Raw genomic sequence first — 25,147 nt, forward strand, 5'->3', positions numbered from 1 at the left:
AAAATGTGGATTGACCGGATTGTTGACTTTCTCCCTCTTGAAAAGCTCACTTATGACCTCCACAAGAGACAGCCCAAGTTTGATAGACTCTGGTCTCCACTAATCAACTATATTTCAAATAGGACAGAGTGAATGGGGTGATTAGGGAAATGAGCAGATACATGTTGTGTAAGGTGATGTTAAAACAAATTATTTGCTTGTCTTCTCAGCTAAGGCTGGAAATAGCTAATAAGAAACTTGATAGTGCTGCTGCAAGTTTTTTATTTGTATTTTTTATTAGGTTTTTATTTGTTTTATTATTGTTTTTTGTGTGTTTTTTAAAAGTCTGTCACATCTGTGAATGTGGAATGTGTTTTGTTGGTTGATTGAAAAACAAGAAAACCTACTAAAACTTTAAAGAGAAAAAAAAATGGACAGAGGATCTCTGCCTAGAAGGCCGGCATCCCAGAGTCACCTCTTCACTGTTGAAGTTGAGACTGGTGTTTTGCGGGTACTATTTAATGAAGCTGCCAGTTGAGGACTTGTGAGGCGTCTGTTTCTCAAACTCGACACTCTAATGTAGTTGTCCTCTTGCTCAGTTGTGCACCGGGACCTCCCACTTTTTCTATTCTGGTTAGGGCCAGTTTGCGCTGTTCTGTGAAGGGAGTAGTACACAGCATTGTACAAGATCTTCAGTTTCTTGGCAATTTCTTGCATAGAATAGCCTTCATTTCTCAGAACAAGAATAGACTGACAAGTTTCAGAATAAAGGTCTTTGTTTCTGACTATTTTGAGCCTGTAATCGAACCCACAAATGCTGATGCTCCAGATCTTCAACTAGTCTAAAGAAGGAAAACAGTTTTCAGCTGTTTGCAAATGGGTTTTCTAATGATCAATTAACCTTTTAAAATGATAAACGGATGGATGGATTAGCTAACACAACATGCCATTGGAACACAGAAGTGATGGTTGCTGATAATGGGCCTCTGTACGCCTATGTAGATATTCCATTTAAAGAAATCAGCCATTTCCAGCTACAATAGTAATTTACAACATTAACAATGTCTACACTGTATTTCTGATCAATTTGATGTTATTTTAATGGACATAAAAATGGTGCTTTTCTTTCAAAAACAATGATATTTCTAAGTGACCCCAACTTTTGAATGGTGGTGAATGTACATTTTAACTATATTCTTTCCTAATTTCCTTCTAAGTTTTCTTGAAATAACAATCAGAGATTATAGATTGTAGTTTCCCAGTAGTCATTACCAGTTGGAGGGGCGTTCAAGGGGATTTTCCCCAGTCCTGTGCAGGTATTTTCAAATTTACAAAAATGTTATGAACGCAGCATAATTCTTCATTTACTATTCTATTTAGCCTATGCTACTCCCAACCCCTTACACCCTAATTTACATTGACTGTTGGGGGATTCCCAAACCTAGTTTAATGCCTGGAAAGCAGCCTTAAACTCAAGATGTTGAAGAATTGCTCTTGTAGACTCAACATAAAGCAACTATAGCCATATGTTAATGTAAATTCATTCAATTACCATAATTATTAAGTGCTTGGTGATCCATAACACACATAGGCCTGCTGTAATAACCTATAGATGGGTGTTTAGAAACACAACATTGAGTGACAGAGAGATTCCTCACAGATGTCCTATGAAATGACTATGTAATTATATGGATTCCTACTTGTTATATGATATATCATCATTAAATAGATAGGATGGAAACAATTCTGTCAATCTGAAAACATGGTTTTAATTTGGACCAGAATATTCAATTAAGACAGAATGACACTGGCAAAGAGACAAAGAGATAGCTGCACATCTGCATGCCATTTCAGCTAGATTAATTTTGTGCAATGTTCATAAAATGTTTAAGCAATAGAAATGGATTTTAAAGATTCCTCTGGTAAGTTTTATTCACAAAACACACATACATTTCAATGTTTAACACAATCAAAACAGTAATTGATGTCATACTATTACTTCTATTTTGTTTATCTCATGTTTTTTTTGTTTTTTTTGCAGAAGATTAATTGTGTGTGTCACGTAGAGCAGTGTATACCAATTCCAGTACCCTCAAATGTAGCCCTGGATAAAGCACCCTTATCAATTTGTCAACTAGCCCTCTATGAGTTGATCAGGTGTGTTTCTTCAAGGCTACAACAAAAATGTGTGCTGTTGGGGGTACAGGAGGACTGGAGTTGGGAAACACTGATGTGGAGTGCACATTCTTTTCTTCCATTAGGCTGAGAGCTTTTGAGTTTGAGCTTTTGTTAAGTCAAATTAACAAATTGAATTAGCTTCACTTTGGGATGTCATCAGTCGGAATCAGTTGAATGTTTAATAAAAGACGTGTGTGTCATGGTGTCACAGTGCCATACAAGTGGATGGAAATGGATGGAGATATGTGCTTCTTCATTGAGAGTTGAGGTTTGTGGATCTGAGATCGTTCCTCTAGAAACAGAGCACTCATTTTAGCTAACCAAGGGCACCGGGTGGGAAGAGTTTGCACATTGGAAATCATTTTAGTATTCGTACATTTAAAAACTGCCCAAACAGTGCACCGGGCTATGAAGCCCCTACAACTGGGAGGGCCGTGTTAAGGTATTGGCATGGACGTCCAAATCTCCCGCCCTTCATCCCGTCAGAGCGGGTTAAGGTTTCAGCCACGTTTCAGGTCAGCCATGGCAGCCAGAGCAGCATTCCACCCTGGAGACCCCATCACTCCACCACCTTAGGAGAAACACACACACTAATACATTGGCATTTTAGTCATTTAGCAGACACTCTTGTCCAGAGCGACTTACAGTAGAGTGCATTTTCTTTTTTTTGTACTGGTCCACATGCAAGAGTGAATGCACACGCACACACACGCACACGCACACACACGCACACACACAGATATAGGATCTCCATTTGATCACTCTTTGTTTGCTGAGAATTTATTTGCAAACTTGTACTGTATTTGAGTTTAAAAAGGCTTCCAAAGTTTGTTATTTCCATTCTGACATTTCAACCTAGATTTGCCCAATTAAAAAATGTATTAAACCCTACGAAAATATCCATTCATTATGATCCACATAATAATTCACAGTTCCTGTTGCTGCAGGATTATTTTCCCACTGTAGCAAACTGGCTTAAATGAAGATCCTACATCGGTACACACACACACACACACACACACACTAGAATGACTAAGAGCTGGCATCGGATAGAATTCCAATAAACCAATTACGACCAATCACAAACCTGGATGGGAGCCACTGCCACAAAGATAAAGCCCTTTGATTGGTGAACGGTAGTCTGAAAGGGAGGGCAGAGGTCGAGTGAGGTAGAGCTGATCCAATGACATTGCTCCGTGGAAGATATTCTGTGGAGGATAAAATACCATACTTCATAAATAAGTCCAATTTGCCCTCTTCTCCCTGAAGTGCACTCTCGTTCAATTCCCTGCAATGATCTAAAAGCATTGGATTGGTGATCATGGGCTAGGGGGAGTTTCCACCCTCTTAGCCATTAAAGTAGAATAGGGGGGGTCAGTAAGGGTAAGGTTTAGGGCATGACTTTGCTAACCCCACTTCTCATTTAGGCATGACGAAGAAGACAGGAGCTTTGACTCACTCCTCCATGTCTCTATGGTTGTTCCCTGATGGGGAACTGAGAGATTGGAAAGAACAAGACTGAATGAAATAAGGAGAAATGGAATTGAGTCCGTGAATGAGTAGATGAGAACATAGTCAAGCTGGTAATACTCTTGGGACTTACTAACTGCGCTAGTCTTAGACTTAAGTCTTTAAACTGCACTTTCAGAGTCCATTCATCGGCTTTGTGAAAGCAGCAGTGTAAAAGTGCACAGTAGTTTAAGCATGCAAAATGAGCCATGAACCAGAAACACTTACACAAATACCGCAGACCCAAGTGGTTGAACTACTTTGAATACCAGATATGAGCTTTGATTCTGACGGACAGTATCATGGTAACTGTTGGCGTAACCATAAACCGTTCAATGCCGTTAGTTAGCACACATACACACACTCTCTCTGACAAAAGGAAAGTAGGAAGAAGAGAGACGCTCCTATATAAATCACTTCCTGGTTCAGAGCCTGTGGTTTGGTGTTTGGTGGTGTGCAAATCAGAACTTTGTATAAATACATGCTACTTCCCAGTGGAATACTATCTACTCTACTACTAGCTATTAGAAAATCGACCTGAAATATTGATATGCACGTACATTGTGGATGTGAACCGTCACACACACTGCATACACAGACATTTTCACACACACAAGCACACACACATACCCCTCCAGTTAGGCCAAATATCCTCTCCAGGTCGGGGGGAGTCAGGATGTCTTTGCCAACAATGGAGGATTTGAACCCAGGGGCATACTGCTCAATCCAGCTAAATACTACACAGATACACAGGCACACGGAGACATAGTCAGTTTCAATAATGCCTGTGATGAGCAGTAAAATGTTATACAAAATCTTCTGAGGATGATGACTTTCTGTGTGAGTGACAATGTTTCTGTTACTAGCATCAGTGACAACTGCTCTAAGAGTGTTTCCACGTGTGTGTGTGCGTTCTAACCGGAGTCTGCAAAGGCCTCTCTGTCCTGGTCTGTCCACGCTCTCCCTCCCACCAGACTATATGGTGTAAACTGGGTGAACAGTAACACCACATGACTACCAGGTGGCGCCAGAGTTGGGTCCAACACCGATGGAATGGTCATCTCGATCATGGGCCTGTAGGGGAGAGAAAAGGAAGAATGTGAGTGAGCGAGTGAGTGAGCGAGTGAGTGAGCGAGTGAGCGAGTGAGTGAGCGAGTGAGCGAGTGAGTGTGTGTGTGTGTGTGGTATGTGAACCTGTATGCACTTGTGTGGTTCCCTGGATGTGTGTGTGTCCGTACGTGCATGTCTGTGTTTACCTGAACGAGGGCCGTCCCTCCTTGCAGTCTTCGTAGGCTGTCTGTAACACCTCCACACTCTCACAGTTGAGGTGGATAGAACACTGGTGGTGTGGGCCAGGCTTGCCGTCTGGTGTGGGGGCCGCTAAAAAGTTAGGAAGCTTATCCACTGCCACTGTTAGGAAGAATGGGTCCAAATGATTTGTAATTATGTTCTTGCCCCACAACCATCCACTGCAGAAAAAACGGCCCACGGCTGAATCTAGTTGATGATCCCTGGCTTAGGGATCATCAATCCCAATGAATTATCTAGAGGACGTTTCAAGGCGGATTGCATGAATTCTCTGATCGCACCATCTGGATTATTGGATGCGTCCTAAGGCATCTCAGAAAACATTAGATTTTCACGCATGCTACGACTTTGTATGACTAGCAGTGAATCCATCACCACGTTTTCCTTGAGTAGACAATCCATGTTGGAATCGGGGATTTTTACCTTGGCTGAGTGCCTTGTTCTCTCCTTGGAGAGTGAGAATTTCACTCTGGCTAAACCCCATGCTCCCCCTTAGCCCTGCTACCTCCTCACACAACTTTTCCAGTGTTGCATGGATTCCAGCCGGAACACTAGCCTCTACTTCAACGGTAAGTAAATCGTCCGTGTCTGTAGATTAATCTGTTTTTCTTTCCTTTGTCGGGGTAGAGTTCTTTTGCGAGGTAGTCGGATCTTTCCATGATGGAGTATGTTGTTCCTCCATCGTGTAAAGCTGTTGGTATTCGGCAATTTCCCTCAGGAGCTCCTTAGTATCCAGGTTGGTTTCTTTCCCACGATGACGACCGGTGTCTGTAGTACAGCCACCTAGCACTGTTGTGTGGTTAGCGGTGGTTCCTAGTTGTTTAAAGCTAAACGCGCCGCAGAATCCATGCAAAAACAGCTTTCAAAATCGTATTTAATTAATAGCGGTTTTGTTTTAATCAAAAATAACAACCGGGTGTTTTCCAGCATACAGTGTTCAGATGCGCACTCTGATGACGTGTGACGACAATGAGACGCATGTTGATTTTGTTCATCCACACCAGATGCGATCAGGACATGCAGGTTAAAAAATCTAAACAAACTCTGAACCAACTATATTAATTTATGGACAGGTTGAAACACATGAAACATTCATGGCAATTTAGCTAGGTACCTTGCTGTTGCTAGATCATTTGTCCTGGGATATAAACATTGGTTTATTATTTTACCTGAAATGCATAAGGTCCTCTACTCTGACAATTAATCCAGAAGAAGAGACTTGCTTGGATCAAGAAACATGAGCAATGGACATTAGACAGGTGGAAATCTGTCCTTTGGTCTGATGAGTCTGAATTTGAGATTTCTGGTTCCAACCTCCGTGTCTTTGTGAGACACAGAGTAGATGAACGGATGATCTTCACATGTGTGGTTCCCACTGTGAAGCATGGAGGAGGAGGTGTGATGGTGCTTTGCTGGTGACACTGTCTGTGATTTATTTAGAATTCAAGGCACAATTAACCAGCATGGCTACCATAGCATTCTGTAAGTGATAGGCCATCCCATCTGGTTTGCGCTTTGTGGGACGATCATTGTTTTTCAACTGGACAATGACCCAAAACCCCCCTTCCATGCTGTGTAAGGGCTATCTGACCAAGGAGAGTGATGGAGTGCTGCACCAGATGACCTGGCCTCCACAATCACCTGACCTCAACCCAATTGAGAAGGTTTGGGACGAGTTGGACTGCAGAGTGAAAGAAAAGCAGCCAACAAGTGCTCAGCATATGTGAGAACTCCTTCAAGACTATTGTAAAAGCATTCCCCATGAAGCTGGTTGAGAAAATGCCAAGAGTGTGCAAAGCTGTCATCTAGGATGGCTACTTTGAAGAATCTAAAAGAGAAAATATATTTGATTTGTTTAACACTTTTTTGGTTACTACATGATTCTATATGTATGATTTCATAGTTTTGATGTCTTTACTATTATTCTAAAATGTAGAACATTTTAAAAATAAAGAAAAAGCCCTGAATGAGTAGGTGTGTCCAAACTTTTGACTGGTACTGTGTGTGTGCACACGTATATATATATATATATATATATATATATATATATATATATATATATATATATATATATATATATATATATATATATATATATATATACACACTAAAGTTCTAAGAAAAAAATGGGGATGAAACATTGAATTTTGCATTACTGCTATTAGCCTATAGAAATGCATTGAATAACAGATTCACTACATGGAACAACAGATAGTCCCCCCAAAAATAAAAAGGAAGTTTGTTCTGAAGTGTCTGTCCTATATCTGAGAGATCTAAGAAAGAGCAGGAAACTATTTTTATTTAATTTTTTACATATACAAAACAACAATATAAACGCAACATGTAAAGTGTTGGTCCCATGTTTCATGAACTGAAGTAAAAGATCCCCAAAATGTTCCATATTCACAAAAATATTTTTTCTCTCAAATTTTGGCCAGAAATTTGTTTACATCCCTGTTAGTGAGCTTTGTTAAGATAATCCCCCTACCTGTGGCATATCATGAAGCTGATTGAACAGCATGGCCATTACACAGGGGCACTTTATGCTGGGGACAATAAAAGGGCACTCTAAAATATGAAGTTTTGTCGCAACACAATGCCACAGATGTCTCAAGTTTTGAGGGAGCGTGCAATTGACATGCTGACTGCAGGAATGTCCACCAGAGCTGTTGCCAGATAATTTAATGTTAAGTTCTCTACCATAAGCCGTCTCCCAATGTCGTTTTGCAGGACGTACAAACGGTCTCACAAACGCAGATTACCTGTAACGGCGCCAGCCGTGTGTAACCTCCACATCCATGTGTGTGTAAGCTCCACATCAGGCTTCTTCACCTGATGGATCTTCTGAGACCAGCCACCCATACAGCTGAAAAAACTTTGTGAGAAGACCTATTTTGTCTCATGGTCTGACAAACACCACTCTAGCTCTGCCAACCTTCACCGCAAATGCGGAAGGGCAGTGGATTGAGACACAGTCCATGCAAAAAAACAGATATCTCTAGTTTAATCAGACAAATTCTGATGGTGATTTAGTTTTATTATGTTAATTCGATTTCCTTGTCGCTACAGAAATTGTACACTAAGGGTTTCTTAAAGTAAGTACTTTAAGTACTTAAGTTCAGTAAGTACTTTAGAAAAAAGGTAGTTTAACACAAAAGAAAAGTACGAGGTAGATATGATAAGGGTCGTACCATTAATCTTAGTGACAGGGGAGGTGTAGTCTATCTGATCTACAGCTTTGATGAACGCTGGAGAAAGAGCACTCTGCGAGAGGACACAAACACGATATTACACTTCTGAGTACATTATTTTTTGAACAATTTTTGTTGTCTTCATTAAAGTAATGTATATAGGCTATAGTCTTTTCAATAGCCTACTTTTTCAAGTATTCAGACCCCTTGACTTTTTCCACATTTTGTTATGTTACAGCCTTATTCTAAAATGGATTAATAAAAAAGTAATCCTCAGCAATCTACACACAATACCCTTTATTGACAAAGTGAAAACCGTTTCTTTGAATTTTGCGCAAATGTATGAACATTTAAAAAAAAAGTATTATATATATTATTTACATAAGTATTCAGACCCTTTGTGGCTCCAAATTGAGCTCAGGTGCATCCTGTTTCCATTGATTATCCTTGAGATGTTTCTACAACTTGATTGGAGTCCACCTGTGGTGAATTCAATTGATTGGACATGATTTGGAAAGGCACACACCTGTCTATATAAGGGCCCACAGTTGACAGCGCATGTCTGAGCAAAATCCAAGACATGAGGTCAAAGGAATTGTCCGTAGAACTCCGACATGAGGCCCAGATCTGGGGAAGGGTACCAAAACATTTCTGCAGCAATAAAGGTCCCCAATAAAACAGTGGCCTCCATCATTAATAAATGGAAGACGTTTGGATCCACCAAGACTCTTCCTAGAGCTGGTCGCCTGGCCAAACTGAGCAATCGGGGGAGAAGGGCCTTGGTCAGGGAGGTGACCATGAACCGGATGGTCACTCTGACAGACCTCTACAGTTCCTCTGTGGAGATGGGAGAACCTTCCAGAAGGACAACCATCTCTGCAGCACTCCACCAATCAGGCCGTGGCCAGACGAAAGCCACTCCTCAGTAAAAGGCACATGACAGCCCACTTGGAGTTTGCCAAATGGCAATTAAAGACTCTCAGAACATGAGAAACAAGATTCTCTGGTCTGATGAAACCAAGATTGAACTCTTTGGCCTGAATGCCAAGAGTCATGTCTAGAGGAAACATGGCACCCTCCCTACATTGAAACATGGTGGTGACAGCATCATGTCATGACGTTGCCCTATTTGGGTATAGCAAGCCCCATCCCCCTCTCCCTGCCTCCCCCTTGCCTCCTTCAATTAGGCTTCTGTGGTCAGATAGAGGTCGTAAATTCCTGAGAAGACCCTGCCACATGGCCACATAGTATAAGAGGCAGAGTCAATTTTCATAGAGCACAAAGGAATTTCTTCCACCTCACAGAACTTGAGGTACGAACAAATTTCCTGTTCCGGAGAAAGTATAAAAGATCGGTGAAGAATGCAGCTACGAACTGGTCCGTTTGTTACAACTTGGGGAAGCTCATGGGAGACTGTGTGGCCACATTAACATAATGCTGTTTATATAATAGACTCAGATATGAGGTTTACATCTAATTGTTGTATAAGATGAATGAGTGAGTATGATACTGTTTGTAAAATTGTGTAATATGATTTTGGACTGTTTAATGAAGGAAAATACAATTCCCTTTTGATTTGAACTAAATCAGAGGACCATCCCTGAGACCAGTTAGGGTCAGGCATCCCGGGACAGCCCCTTTTCTGCAATTCCGAATAAAACCCAACTTTGGGAAATTATCACCAGACCATGTTTTTCTCCTTTAGGAGAGGACAAAGGTTGTAGACCATTGCTGAATCTTTTAACCATACCACGTGGTTAAACTGTTAGACTATCGATACCGACAGAATAAGAACAAGTCTTTGATATTAATTACTAGTCTGCAGCTAGGAATTCGGTATCATTGAACGCGAAGAACGACAACCGCCGAAACATCCATTCTATAACAAATTAATGAATGTCACTCTGAACTCTCCCCTCTAACCGAGAGAGAGAGAGAGAGAGGATGAAACTCTCCAACAGAAACTAACTTTTCAACAAAGATCCCGATATATATTGATGGCAATTGTTCCCGAATGAGTGAGCGTTCATGTGCAAAGGATTAGCATTTAAATTGTTATAATGATCAACTTTGTAAGGTCTCATCTCAGTTGACCCCCACTTCCCCTTTTGTCTAACAAGCCGCAATGCCGGTTTAGCCCACTAGGGCACATTCCCCTATCATTTCTTGTAACCACATTTACCTTGTTTGTTTGTTTATGCATTTCTGTGAATTACTTAGTTAGTAATAAATAAATGACAATTGGGGCGGCAGGGTAGCCTAGTGGTTAGAGCAAATTACAGAGACATCCTTGATGAAAACCTACTCCAGAGCGCTCAGAACCTCAGACTGGAGTGAAGGTTCAACTTCCTACAGGACAACAGCCCTAAGCACACATCCAAGACAACGCAGGACGTCTCTGAATATCCTTGAGTGGCCCAGCCAGAGCCCGGACTTGAAACCAATCGATCATCTCTGTAGAGACCTGAAAATAGCTGTGCAGCAACGCTCCCCATCCAACCTGACAGAACTTGAGAGGGTCTGCAGAGAAGAACGGGAGAAGCTCCCCAAATACAGGTGTACCAAGCTTGTAGCGTTATACCCAAGAAGACTCAAGGCTGTAATCGCTGCCAAAGATGCTTCACCAAAGTACTGAGTAAAGGGTCTGAATACTTATGTAAATGTGATATTTAAGTTGTTTTTTTATACATTTGCAAACATTTCTTAAAACCTGCTTTGATTTGTCATTGTGGGGGTCTGTGTGTAGATTGATTAGGATTTATATCGTTGAATAAGGCAGTAACCTAACCAATTTTGAAAAAAATCATGGGGTCTGAATACTTTCTGAAGGCACTGTGAATGAGCTATGGCATTTTGAGCTTGTTCTCCAACGGGATAGTCTCACATTACCAGTCTAATATTCAATCTGACTGGAGATTAAAGTCACCAGTCTTTAGGTGTGTTAAGATGTGAAAGTGTGTTACCTGTAAGATGCATTACCTGAGGGGTGAGTGTTTTAAATGTGACGTAGGGTGTAGCGTTGGACAGTACCACTCTGCTGTAGATCTCTGTGCCATCTTTCAGGACCACCCCCTTGGCACTGCCATCTGACCCAACCAAGACCTGATGCACATCCTGTATAACCCATATGCATGCACACCCACTCACAGATATCACACAAGAACACATTATATTTCCCATTAGCTGTTAAATTCAAAAGGTTGAGTACCAACTCGGGAACCACTAGATAACCACTCCTGGGGAAATTAAATCTGTCCAATATGGCTGTATGTATGTTTATTCACTGGATTATAATCAGCTGGACCATTACAGTTGAACATTAACTGAAAAACACTATGGAATAGAACAAATGTGAAAGCCGTGCCTATCCAGCCAGCTGACCTGATCAGTGAAGATGTCCGCTCCGTGGGAGCGGGCAGAGCTAGCAATGGCCTTGGACACCCCTCCCATGCCCCCCTCCACATAACCCCACGCACCCTTCTCCTTCTCCAGCTCCCCCATTACATGATGAAGGAGGACATACCTGCGGATGGGAGATACAAAGGGGGAAACATTATTGTCCAAAACATATATACAATATAACGTTCTATTTAATTCTGAGAGGGGTGTGTCTCACCCACTGCCAGGGCTGTTAGGGCTGGTCATAGCTCCTATCACAGCATCTGTAGCCAGTGTGGCTTTAAGAGGCTCAGATTCAAACCAACGGTTCAGGATCTGAAAATTAAAAATAAATAGTATAGATATTCAGCAAGGCACAGAAGACGCTGTAAAGCTTTACAACATGGACACAACTAGAATCAGATGAGGAAGGGTTAGACAGCAACGCCAATATTCTTATTCAATATTGTAGCAAAATATATATATATATGAATAAGAAGAAGTTACAGGTCTGTGAGAGCCAGAAATCCTGCTTTTTTGTAGGTGACAAAATACTTATTTCCCACCATAATTTGCAAATATATTCATTAAAAATCCTACAATGTGATTTTCTGGATTTTTTTTCTCATTTTGTCTGTCATAGTTGAAGTGTTCCTATGATGAAAATTACAGGCCTCTCTCAACTTTTTAAGTAGGAGAACTTGCACAATTGGTGGCTGACTAAATACTTTTTTGCCCCACTGTAACATACTATGAGGATATACAGTAAAAGCACGCCCCAATCCGGCTTAGAGGGTACCAAACTAGGAGGCCCACAGCAACCAAGCACACACAAGTTCCACCAACTCCAAAAATGGGTTACAGAAACCACCTTTTTCCCTAATACTTTTCTGAGAAGCCTGAAATGGCAGAACCCCATATAGGGAACCAGAACCTGCTGCAACTTGGCTATATTCACTGACACGCTGCCATTGCAGCTCAAGTCCATTGAACTCACGGTTCCAAGAACAATACTTACCTTGCGAGCCTGAAATGTCAGAACTCGTACAAGGAACCATAAGTCCAAAACAATGTATGTATACAATCACAGAATCCATATCTGCGGTCATGGGTGCCAAACAGTCCCATGTTCCAGGGACAATGGATCCCGACAACACAGAACATTCCACGGGTCCCAGCCCAACAGGTGGATGATCCCTGGGAACCAGGGTTGTCTGGGCCAACGGGGAGCCACCAGAATCAACAACGGACCCTCCTGACTGACCTTCTCCACGTTGGCCTGAATTAGGACCACCGGAGGAAACAAATAGAGCAGGGTCCGAGGCCACTGATACACCAAAGCATCTGTTCCCAACGGAGCGTCCAGATCCCTCATTGAGAAGAACAGATGACAATGCAGGCTTTCTTGAGTGAAGATCTACGTCAGCCCTGCCGAATCCGTCCCATATAGGTATATGGCTGTCAAAAAAATGTGTCATGCAAATAACAGGTGAGTGTCCATAAGGCTAGGGGGATCAAAGCTATACCTAAAATAAATGTAATTAAATTACCAAAATTATATAGCCTAATGAACCTTCTCCTGTCTATACATAAATAAATAAAATAATAAAATATGGCTACTAAAGCATGATTTGGCCACAGATAATACTTTGAGGTCCCAAGAAACAAAGAGATCTTCTGTTGAATCTGACAATTAATCTTAATGGTTGTACAGTCGTCTCAAATAAAACTGTGAAGGACCTCGGCGTTACTCTGGACCCTGTTCTCTCGTTTGAAGAACATATCAAGACTGTTTCAAGGACAGCTTTTTTCCATCTACGTAACATTGCAAAAATCAGAAACTTTCTGTCCAAAAATGATGCAGAAAAATGAATCCATGCTTTTGTCACTTCTAGGTTAGACTACTGCAATGCTCTACTTAACGGCTACCCGGATAAAGCACTAAATAAACTTCAGTTAATGCTAAATATGGCTGCTAGAATCCTGACTAGAACCAAAAAATTTGATCATATTACTCCAGTGCTAGCCTCCCTACAATGGCTTCCTGTCAAGGCAAGGGTTGATTTCAAGGTTTTACTGCTAACCTACAAAGCATTACATGGGCTTTCTCCTACCTATCTCTCTGATTTGGTCCTTCCGTACATACCTACACGTACGCTACTGTCACAAGACGCAGGCCTCCTAATTGTCTCTAGATTTTCTAAGCAAACAGCTGGAGGCAGGGCATTCTCCTATAGAGCTCCATTTTTATGGAATGGTCTGCCTACCCATGTGAGAGACGCAAACTCGGTCTCAACCTTTAAGTCTTTACTGAAGACTCATCTATTCAGTGGGTCATATGATTGAGTGTTGTCTGGCCCAGGAGTGTGAAGGTGAACGGAAAGGCTCTGGAGCAACGAACCGCCCTTGCTGTCTCTGACTGGCCGGTTCCCCTCTTTCCACTGGGATTCTCTGCCTCTAACCCTATTACAGGGGCTGAGTCACTGGCTTGCTAGGGCTCTTTCATACCGTCCCTAGGAGGGGTGCGTCACTTGAGTGGGTTGAGTCACTGATGTGATCTTCCTCTCTGGGTTGGCGCCCCCCCTTGGGTTGTGCCGTGGCGGAGATCTTTGTGGGCTATACTCGGCCTTGTCTCAGGATGGTAAGTTGGTGGTTGAAGATATCCGTCTCGTGTGTGGGGGCTGTGCTTTGGCAAAGTGGTTAGGGTTATACCCTTCCTGTTTGGCCCTGTCTGGGGGTGTCCTTGGATGGGGTAACAGTGTCTCCTGACCCCTTCTGTCTCAGCCTCCAGTATTTATGCTGCAGTAGTTTATGTGTCGGGGGGCTAGGGTCAGTTTGTTATATCTGGAGTACTTCTCCTGTCCTATCCGGTGTCCTGTGTGAATTTAAGTATGCTCTCTCTAATTCTCTCTTTCTCTCTTTCTTTCTCTCTCTCAGATGACCTGAGCCCTAGGACCATGCCTCAGGACTGCCTGGCATGATGACTCCTTGCTGTCCCCAGTCCACCTGGCCGTGCTGACCCTTACTATTATTTGACCATGCTGGTAATTTATGAACATTTGAACATCTTGGCTATTTTCTGTTATAATCTCCACCCGGCACAACCAGAAGAGGACTGGCCGTTCCTCTCGAGGTTTCTTCCTAGGTTTTGGCCTTTCTAGGGAGTTTTTCCTAGCCACAGTGCTTCTACACCTGCATTGCTTGCTGATTGGGGTTTTAGGCTGGGTTTCTGTACAGCACTTTGAGATATCAGCTGATGTACGAAGGGCTATATAAATAAATTGTTTTTGATTATTTTTTTAAAGTAAAGTTTGTGGATTGTTTAAAATCAATTGCCTATAGCCAGAAGGAAAGGCAGCGCGTGCAATTTGGGCAGATTTTTGCTGAGTTGCGACTGTCTGTGAAAAGTAGAGGCTTAGCCAGGCATATCGCAATATTTCAAAATACAATGTGGGAAAACATTTTTTGGAAAGAAAATGGTTGTCGCTGTAAAGAAAAAACAATGAAAAGTCTCATCTGTCTTTTAGTTATCAAAATTCTCAATTTAATTGAGCGAACAAAAAGTATAGCCTATCTTATTGGCACCGGCGGAGAGCATTTGCAATATCCCCAGTGAGTGCACACTGCACATATTCACTATTTATCATTATTGGGTCAGTGCTACTTAAAAGTTTGTTTTTGGACAATAATTTCCTCCTCCAGTTGAGATGGATGTCATATTCGATTAGTATCGCCCCTTCTCGTAGGCTTATTATATGGACAACGTCGTTTTTATGTATCTTTTTGTCACCGTCAGCAGTAGGCTACCCTATAATTTGTCCTATAAAAAATATTCTGCTAATGTCTCCAGTCATATAAAGTGTAGTAGAATGAAATGTGTTTATAAAAGGCTACATTTTTCCCATGCAAAGAAAGAAGAAATGTATCTGATATAGCCTAGGCCTGCTCTATGCTACATGAGCTCAGCCATCATTGAACATTTGTTGAACATTTGTTTTTTTGTTGCAAACAGTGATTGAGTTATAGTATTAGCCTAAATTATGACTATCCAATCTACTCATCACATTAGGAATAATAAGCAATCTTACATAAGTCTGCAAATGCAATTATGCATGTAATTCTCTATTAGAAAGTTGCATTATCATAAAAAATAGATATATATTTTAGCCCATTTTTCTCCCCAATTTTGATCTTGTCTGCAACTCCGCAATTGGCGAAGGTCGGGTCACGTGTCCTCCAAAACATTACCCACCAAACTGAGCTTCTTTAACACCCACCCGCTTAACCCGGAGGCCAGCCACACCAATGTGTCAGAGGAATTACTGTTCAACTGACAACCGCCACAAGTAGTCGCTAGAGCGCGATGAGCCAAGTAAAGCCCCCCCGGCAAAACCCTCCCCTAACCCGGATGACACTGGGCCAATTGTGCGCTAACCAATCATGACACAGCCCGGGATCAAACCCGGGTCTGTTGTGACGCCTCTGAAGCAGATTAATGTGCTTAATTTTAAGATTTGACTAGGCAGGTAGCCTAGTGTTTAAGAGCATTGGACCAGTAACTGAAAGGTTGCTGGTTCAAATACCCAAGCTGACTAGGTGAAAAATCTGTTGATTTGCCCTTGAGCAAGGCACTTAACCTCAGTTTCTCTGGAGAAGAGCATCTGTTAAATGATGAAAATGAAATAAATACCACAGCATGGGAATGCTAGGATAGTGTCCAGTCAAAACTCTGTTTTCACACGCAATTGCACAATTACTCAGTTTATAAGAACACATTTCACTAGGTTCTGTAGGCTATGTGCTCTCTAACCTCTAACCATGTTCCAGGGGGTATTAGGCTTATACACTACGTTTGGAGTTATTTGGCCACTTTAGTTGTGATACAAACCTTATCAAAACATATATACAGTGCCTTGCGAAAGTATTCGGCCCCCTTGAACTTTGCGACCTTTTGCCACATTTCAGGCTTCAAACAAAGATATAAAACTGTATTTTTTTGTGAAGAATCAACAACAAGTGGGACACAATCATGAAGTGGAACGACATTTATTGGATATTTTAAACTTTTTTAACAAAGAAAAAACTGAAAAATTGGTTACACACAGGTGGATTGTATTTATCATCATTAGTCATTTAGGTCAACATTGGATCATTCAGAGATCCTCACTGAACTTCTGGAGAGAGTTTGCTGCACTGAAAGTAAAGGGGCTGAATAATTTTGCACGCCCAATTTTTCAGTTTTTGATTTGTTAAAAAAGTTTGAAATATCCAATAAATGTCGTTCCACTTCATGATTGTGTCCCACTTGTTGTTGATTCTTCACAAACAAATACCGTTTTATATCTTTATGTTTGAAGCCTGAAATGTGGCAAAAGGTCGCAAAGTTCAAGGGGGCCGAATACTTTCGCAAGGCACTGTAGGTCTATGGGCTAGGCTACATGATGTGTGACTATGCTTTGAAATAAAAATCGCCCCAAAAAAGGCATGCACTGTTTCTTGACTTACTGCACAAGCTGGGCATCACTCACAAGTGATAATACAAAATTCACAAGTGATAATTGTTATGACTGCACAGTAGGACAGTCATGTAAGATGTTAGTGGTTGACCCTAGGGTTATGTTACTACACCCCAGGTTCTGTATTGTTCAGTTGACGTTATGATTAAACAAATAGTTAGCTCTAACACCTGTGGTTGTATCTAACCTTCAAACCTTTGGCTACTAGGATGGCTGAAGGTTTCCCTACCACCACCCTCTCCCTTCCTCGCTCTGCCTGGTGAGCCCCTGGTTCCATGGACTCAATGGATTCCATCTTTTGAAACATACATTAGTGCACAGGGCTTACAAGACGTGAGTGATGCTAGGCTAAAAGCACTGGTGCTACACTGCGCAGAGGGACAGCATGTGTTCGGGACACTCAGGTTTTGCTGATGCTGTGGCTCTCTAGGAGACACACTTCTCTACACCCCAAAGTACCCGTCTCCATCCGTTTCAGTTCCGACGGCACCATCAGCTGCCTGGTGAGTCTGTACACCAGTGTGTGGCAAATCTATGGGGCTTAGCTAGCTAGTGTAAATTTGGGGCACTGCAGGAGGAAATGGTACATGACAAACTAATCGAGCATACAAACAAGAAAGTACGTGAAAGACTGTTACTTGAACCTGATGATTTGTCACTGGCAAAGGCACTCCAGTTATCTTTCCAAGCGGAGTCCACCGCAGGATCTGCTGCAAAGCTAGCCTCCCCTCTCCAGCCTCTTGCTCTCACTGACACGGACCACTCTGCTCAGACCCTATACACGCCGTCGCCCCACCCTGAAGTGGAGAGACCCCCGTCATACAACCTCTACGCTGTGTCCCACTGGCCCTGCATGCAGACATCAATGCCGAGCTCCGGTGCCAGCTAGAGGAAGACATCATCGAGGCTATTGATGCATCCCCCTGGATCGCAAACCTGGTGGTGGTAAAAAGAGATCATTCCACCTGTGTGGACCTTAGAGCAGCAAATAGGGCCAATCCTCCCAGACAAATACCCCCTGCAGAAGAGTTCACTGCCCTGTTCTACAGCTCCAGGGATACCTACAGGTGCTGCTACACCGAAGCAGCCACAACCTCATAGCGTTCATCACCCACTTAGGGGTCTTCCGCTATAAGCGCATGGCATTTGGATTCAGCTCTGCCCCCAGCTGCTTCCAAAAGATCTTGACGTCTTTCTTCGCAGGGATCCCGGGGTGGCCATCTACCTCAATATCTTTGTTCACAGGCCTACCATCAGGGTCCATGATGAGCACCTACACAGTGTGTTCACTGCACTGGCAAAAATACAACCTCACTCTCAATGGAGAAAAGGGTTTCTTCTCCACCCCTGCCATTGACTTTGTGTGATTTCACCTCTCTGCCGAGGGGATTTCCCCACTCCACTCCAACACTGCAGGAGCTCCAGAAGGCATCAGCAGACGACCCCTCTCTCTCCAAGCTGGTGACCTTCATCACACTGGGCTGGCCCAACAAAGCACCAGAGGAGCTGTCGTAATACTTCAGGGTCTGAGAGGAGCTGTCCTGCTGGATCGACACCTGAAAAGTTTGTCAATTGCGTTGCACATTCTTCCTTCTGGCGAGCTAAAGAGCTGAGAGTCTAGGAAATTAATGCGACCCCTGGTATTATAGCCAGGAAGGCAGAGCTTCCGAGGGCAAACTCTGCATCCATTGGTCCGTTGGGAGTGATTTTAGTTTACTTCAGGTGAATATGATTGGTTGTTTATTCCCCATAGTATATACTGAAAGGGAACACAGGAGTTACAGAGCAGAAATTCAGTCTGAATGGACACCATGCATGTTAAGCAAGAGGGTGGTACTGGAGAGTGTGAGTAGGCCAACTCACATCATTCTACTAATCACAGTCTAAATGAAAGCGATGATAAGTGAAGGAAACAAAGTGATATAGGTGGTCTATCAACCTTCATTATTGGTGCAGTTATGATCTCATAGAAGTCTGGAATGTTCTTGCCCAGTTTCAAGCCTGTAAACACACAACAGAAAAGGTGAGTATTATTATTGAAAAATAAAAACAGATGTATTGTATTATAAATAATACAGTCATTATTTAACATTTCAGCTGTGTTTATTCAACCTACAAACATGTAGGAAAACAACTTAGTACCACATTGGACAAGAGGCAAGGCACTCCTCAGTGCTGCAATCCTCCTCCTCAGGGCCCCCCCGGTTAACCCTGCGATGTCTACTGGGGGCGAGTCCAGGAGGGGGTGGATGGCCACCGCTAACTTATCCAGGTGGGTTATAAACTCTGGGTACGCCTGGAGTGGGTGAGGGGGGGCAAAGAAGGAGAGTGGGAGAGGGATAGGGAAAGGGAGAGGCACAGAAAGTTACTGTTAATTACATAACAAGGAGAGGGGGAAACAATCACTACTCCCCTCCATTTCCTCCTTTTACTGTAGCCTACTGAGTACTAGCTAATAGAGCTAAGTGAGCTAACATCTACAATAAACAGCATCTGTACAGTAAGCTGTCTATCTTATAATGCTACCCACCTTGGCGTCTGTCTCAGAGAACTTGCCGATCTCCCTCTGGTTCATGGCCAGGTCTGAGCCCAGCAGTAGAGACCGAGGGGGGAAACCCCCTACCCCCCCCTCCAACATTGGGGTGAAGGCATGGGGGTCCCGCATGTACAACTTCAGTCCATGTTTCTGAACACACACACACATACAGTGGGTATCATAAGTATTCACCCCCCTTGGATTTATTTAACATTTTGTTGACCTACAGATTGAAATACATAGATTTAATTGTAATTTTTGTTGTTATTGATCAACACAAAATACTCCATAATGTCAAAGTGAAAAGAAAATTCTACACATTTTTACAAATTATATAACTAAAATATAGTTGTTGCATAAGTATTTTTTTAGTCAAGCCTAAATTAGTTCAGGAGTAAAATCTGGTTTAACAAAATTCCCCATACATACAGTTGAAGTCAGTAATTTACAAACACCTTAGCCAAATACAATTAAACTCAGTTTTTCACAATTCCTGACATTTACTCAGAGTAAAATGTCCCTGTCTTAGGTCAGAAGTCCACCAGTCCCTCCTGCAGCAAAGCACCCCTGTGCTTCACGGTTGGGATGGTATTCTTTTGCTTGCAAGCCTCCCCCTTTTCCTCCAAACATAATGATGGTCATTATGACCAAACAGTTCTATTTTTGTTTCATCAGACCACAGGACATTTTCCAAAAAAGTATGATATTTGTCCCCATGTGCAGGTGCAAACCGTGGTCTGGCTTTTTTATGGCAGTTTTGGAGCAGAGGCTTCTTCCTTGCTGAGCGGCCGATATAGGACTCATTTTACTTTAGATACTTTTGTACCTGTTTCCTCCAGCTGGGATTGATTTGCACGTTTCCCACCAAAGTACGTTCATCTCTAGGAAACAGAATGCGCCTCGTTCCTGAGAGGTAAGACGGCTGCGTGGTCCCTGTCTGTAAACAATTGTTGGAAAAATTACTTGTGTCATGCGCAAAGTAGATGTCCTAACCGACTTGCCAAAACTATAGTTTGTTAACAAGAAATGTGTGGAATGGTTGAAAAATGAGTTTTAAAGACTCCAACCTAAGTGTATGTACACTTCCGACTTCAACTGTACTAAATCTGTAAGGTCCCTCAGTCAAGTATTGAATTTCAAGCACAGATTCAACTACAAAGCCAGGGAGCTTTTCGAAAGCCTGATAAAGAAGGGCACTGATTGGTAGATGGGTAACAATAAAAATAAGCAGACTTTGAATATCTCTTTAAGCAAGGTCAAGTTAATAGGTATGCTGTGGATGATGTATTAAACCACCCAGACACATCAAAGATACAGTTGGCCTTCTGGACTGCAGGACAGGAAGGAAACTGCTCAGGGATGGTGGTGATTTAAAAACAGCTACAGAGTTCAATGGCTGTGGTGGGAGAAAACTGGGGATGAATCAACAACATTGTAGTGACTCCACAATAATCACCTAAATGACAGAGAAAAAGGATAAAGAGAAATGGGATGGAGCTAAGCACAGGCAAAATCCTTGAGAAAATGTGCTTCGGTCTGCTTTACATCAGACCTTTCAGAAGGACAATAATCTAAAAAACAAGGCCAAATCTATACTGGAGTTGTTTACCAAGAAGACAGGGAATGTTCCCGAGTGGCCTAGTTACAGTTTTGACTTAAATCAGCTTGAACATCTATGACAAGACTTGCTGTATAGCCATGATCCCAAACACCTTGACAGAACTTTGAGAATGTTTTAAATAATAATGGGCAAATATTGCAGAATCCATGTGTGCAAAGCGCTTAGAGACTAACTTAATAAAACAGATGTAATCCCTGCCAAACGTGTTTCTAACATGTACTGACTCAGAGGGGTGAATACTTATCTAATAAATAAATATTACTGTTTTATTTTTCATTCATCTTCCACTTTGACATTACAGAGTATTTTGTGTAGATCGTTGACACAAAACGACAATTAAATTAATTTAATCCCACTTTGTAACACAATACAATGTGATGAAAGGGGAGTGAATACTTGTGATAGCCACTGTAACACACCTGATTGATTTAAATATTCAAAGACATAATGATCAGTTCATTCTTTCAAAAGCCTGCAACCCCTGTGGGTCACCATAGACGTTACATAGAAGATCACTGATATATCAAGTATGATGGCTGGTCGTTCACCTTGAGCTCCAGGTCTCTGAAGATGTGTGGTCTGAGCAGGCTGAGGAGATAGGAACACCGGGAGAAATGGAAACCTGCAGACAGACATACAGACATGAAAAGGAAACACATTAACTACATAGTAAACAACTTGAGCTTCTACAATAAGAACACACATTGTTTTATGTGAGAGTAGGTTTTCTATTCTTTTAGTGTCTGTGTTGACTCTACTGAACACCCTGCTGCACTACCATGACCTCCAGAGGGACCCTCTGTAGCAGGAGTCTGTCACCAGAGAGAGTGAACCTCACCTGGGATGATTTCCTCCGACACTGCCGCCCCTCCCAGAACATGTCTGCGTTCCAGAACTGCTGTCTTCAGCCCACCCTTCTGCAGATAGGCTGCCTGTGAATACACACACACACTCACAACTATTAACACGTAAATTAAGTTAGATATGTCACACATTCATGGAGATGGATATATTTGGATAAGCAAATATCCACTTACCGCTACCAGTCCATTGTGTCCTACAATGAAAAATGATATGAGTGTCAAACATCTGTTTATAAAGATACTAGTGCCCTAATTGCTATAGTAAATCCAGCAGCAATATATTGACAAAATCTACATTTGCAGAAACTATTACATTTACATTTAAGTCATTTAGCAGACGCTCTTATCCAGAGCGACTTACAAATTGGTGAATTCACCTTCTGACATCAGTGGAACAGCCACTTTACAATAGTGCATCTAAATCATTAATCTAATTTGGCTCCTGTCCATTGTTTCTCATCCACTAGTGCTGAGCGATTAGTGTTTATTTGGTCCGTTTCGGTTCAATTATTAAAAAATCATCACGTTTTTTAAATTTTAGTTTTGATCATTTAAACATTAAATGCACTTTGCATTATGAGGGTTGAAGTCTGTAACAACACAGAATAAAACAATACAAGTCCCATGATTGTAGTGATGCTGTTACGTTCCCCAGTTTATGTGTTGTAGTTTGTATGTTTGCATGTGTTTATTTCAGGAAATGGCTTCCTGAAATCCATCAAGCAGCTGATTGGTCGACTCCAGGGCTGATTGGAGAGCTGACCCCGCCCCCTCGTCAAGACGCAGCTGTCTCCAATTACCTATACCAGAAGCTATATAAAAGCCAGTGTTCCGTGCAGGAGGAGAGAATTTTGCTGGAAGTAGATTTGCTAGAGAGATTTTGCTGGAGGTAGATTTGCTAGAGAGTTTTGATGGGAGGTCATTGCAGATATTTTGCTAGAGATTTTGCTGGGAGTTCATTGCTGAGAGTTGGTATGTTTAGTGAGTTTGTTGCTCAGATAGAGCTTATTTGACATCCTTTGTTTCTTAGTTTGTTTGCGAAAATGGTTTAATATTCTGTTTCATTTGTTCCCAGGGGGGAAGGGGAAGGCACCTAGGGAGTGCTTAGGCAAGAGGCCCGCGGGCATACATATACCCGTAGCATATTCGCTGTCTAGGCACACTAGGTAAGACCTGGGTGGACCACCCCCTTGTATTTTGGTTAGGGCACCAGGTGGTGCTAAATTAGGTAAGTAGTGGGTAGGCAGGTAAGATAGGAGAGGGGGGGCTTTGAGATTTAGTTTCTTTGCTTTGGTTCCGTCCAGCCCCTTTTCCCCATATTACCGTGTAAAGGAATAAAGTCCTTGTAAACGGTACCACATTCTGTCTGTTGTCATCCTTACTCGCACCTACAGTCCATACCTTTTTCACTTCACGGAGAGTTTAGTTGTAGCAGGGTGTCGCGTTCCCTCTTCATAGAGGCGTGCGTAACATAATGGGGGCTCATCCGGGATTTTTCCATTAAACCCACCGGACCCTGCTACTCTGAGCTCTCTGTGGTTAGTGATTGAGGTGTGATGGTAGGTTGGGAGTTTGCTTATCATTACTGCTTATCACTTATTCACCATCATTTAATAACATTACTTCAATAAGATATTTCAGTTGTTGTGCATATTACATTTGTAATTCCAAGTAATCTCACCTCTACAGAGCTGCTGCTTTTGCTGTCTGACAAAATGTTGTAGTTCTTCAAAATAAGGCATACTTTTATGACTACTGAATACCAACTATCAATCACTTAATACTGTATTTTCAGGTAGAGATACCTTTTGAAGCAACAGCTGCTCTCTATCACCTCACGATCGTGCATTCTTCTCTCTTCTGTAGTAGGTGTAATAGAAATACAGACCGGACAGTAGATTCACAATGGATCTCGATAATTGTACTTGTACTTAATGTTTAAATTCCTCCACCTTGCGCGACGGAAGTCCCGCCCTTTGATTTCAGCATTCTCCATCACTGTTGGTGAAGAATCGCAAGTACATCTCTTAAAAGAAGTGTTGGAAATCCAAACGTGGATCACGTTAAAATAATCCAGCAATCTCAATTGCATGGGTCTCATTCAATTTATTTATTTAAATTGTTGGACATACCTTTCTAGGTTCTTCCAATTAAATGAGGCACCTTAATTTGCAATAGTAACCTAGATGAACCAACTTCCCAGGTGAATTTAAAGTTTAATTCCCAGATAGCCTATTCAGGTTTGATTATTCATAAAATTTGATCAATCAGAAAAATATGCTTCTGCAAAGCACAATCAACCAGTCCCGCCTCCAGCGGGAATCCCATATGGCTTTGGCCTGAGGGGAAAGTGTACCACAGTGGTAAAAAATGTACCTAACATTTGTACCCAATTGCTTGGGTATTATAGTCTCATTCAATTTATTAATTTAAAGTTTTGAACATACCTTTCTAAATTGAACCAACTTCCCAGGTTCATTTAAAGTTAAAATTCCCAGACAGCCTATCCAGGTATGATTTTAATCATTATCATTGATTCAATTTGCTTTTGCAAATTCATTCATGTCCAACTTCCACAGTACTGTCCAGTACTGATGGTTCATTAACGTCTATAAATAGATGAAAATCGTCTTTGCAGCTATTCCAAAACCAAACTTTGGAAAATTAGGGAAAACATTTTTTCCTTTCAAAATGTTCTAATAATGTGCAAGCTATCAGAGGGGGTAGTCCCCACTTGCCCGATAATTAGTGAACTTCCACCCGCAAATGGATTGATCTCTGACCTCAGCAGCGATACCAACCCTAATTATGCCATTAGTGGAAAAGCAGACAACAACGCTTTCCAAAATCAACCATCGGTCGCAGGCCTCGTAAAGGTGCTCTCCAGTCTAGCCCTGATGTCTTACCACCCGAGATTGGCATCTGTCCAATACCGCAGTGCACAGCTGAAGCACGAGCAGGTAATGGTAAACATAAAGGGACAGGTGGAGAGAACCAGGAAACCAATGACAAATGCAGAAAATTGATCAATTATGCTAGCTATGGAACTGCGCTTGAAAACTGAACAA

The 25,147-nt window shown here is 42.0% G+C and overlaps 1 protein-coding gene across 1 annotated transcript in view; it reads right to left on the reverse strand.

Annotated features, from left to right (window-relative positions):
- Nucleotides 1-1,880: 1,880 nt before the first annotated feature.
- pyroxd2 (pyridine nucleotide-disulphide oxidoreductase domain 2) overlaps nucleotides 1,881-25,147 on the reverse strand; it is a 38,830-nt gene continuing 15,563 nt past the window's right edge. Inside the window, exons 2-16 of the mRNA XM_064933908.1 lie at nucleotides 22,254-22,273; nucleotides 22,055-22,148; nucleotides 21,765-21,838; nucleotides 19,590-19,745; nucleotides 19,202-19,355; nucleotides 18,999-19,060; nucleotides 11,782-11,879; nucleotides 11,547-11,688; nucleotides 11,145-11,279; nucleotides 8,166-8,238; nucleotides 4,923-5,076; nucleotides 4,586-4,740; nucleotides 4,297-4,403; nucleotides 3,245-3,365; nucleotides 1,881-2,728 (exon numbers count right to left, since the gene is read on the reverse strand). Of these exons, the coding sequence (XP_064789980.1) occupies nucleotides 2,658-2,728; nucleotides 3,245-3,365; nucleotides 4,297-4,403; nucleotides 4,586-4,740; nucleotides 4,923-5,076; nucleotides 8,166-8,238; nucleotides 11,145-11,279; nucleotides 11,547-11,688; nucleotides 11,782-11,879; nucleotides 18,999-19,060; nucleotides 19,202-19,355; nucleotides 19,590-19,745; nucleotides 21,765-21,838; nucleotides 22,055-22,148; nucleotides 22,254-22,273 (1,616 nt within the window). The 3' untranslated portion in view covers nucleotides 1,881-2,657. The remainder of the gene's footprint in view (nucleotides 2,729-3,244; nucleotides 3,366-4,296; nucleotides 4,404-4,585; nucleotides 4,741-4,922; nucleotides 5,077-8,165; nucleotides 8,239-11,144; nucleotides 11,280-11,546; nucleotides 11,689-11,781; nucleotides 11,880-18,998; nucleotides 19,061-19,201; nucleotides 19,356-19,589; nucleotides 19,746-21,764; nucleotides 21,839-22,054; nucleotides 22,149-22,253; nucleotides 22,274-25,147) is intronic.

The sequence above is a fragment of the Oncorhynchus masou genome, chromosome 24, assembly GCF_036934945.1.
Source record: "Oncorhynchus masou masou isolate Uvic2021 chromosome 24, UVic_Omas_1.1, whole genome shotgun sequence".
Taxonomy (NCBI): domain Eukaryota; kingdom Metazoa; phylum Chordata; class Actinopteri; order Salmoniformes; family Salmonidae; genus Oncorhynchus; species Oncorhynchus masou.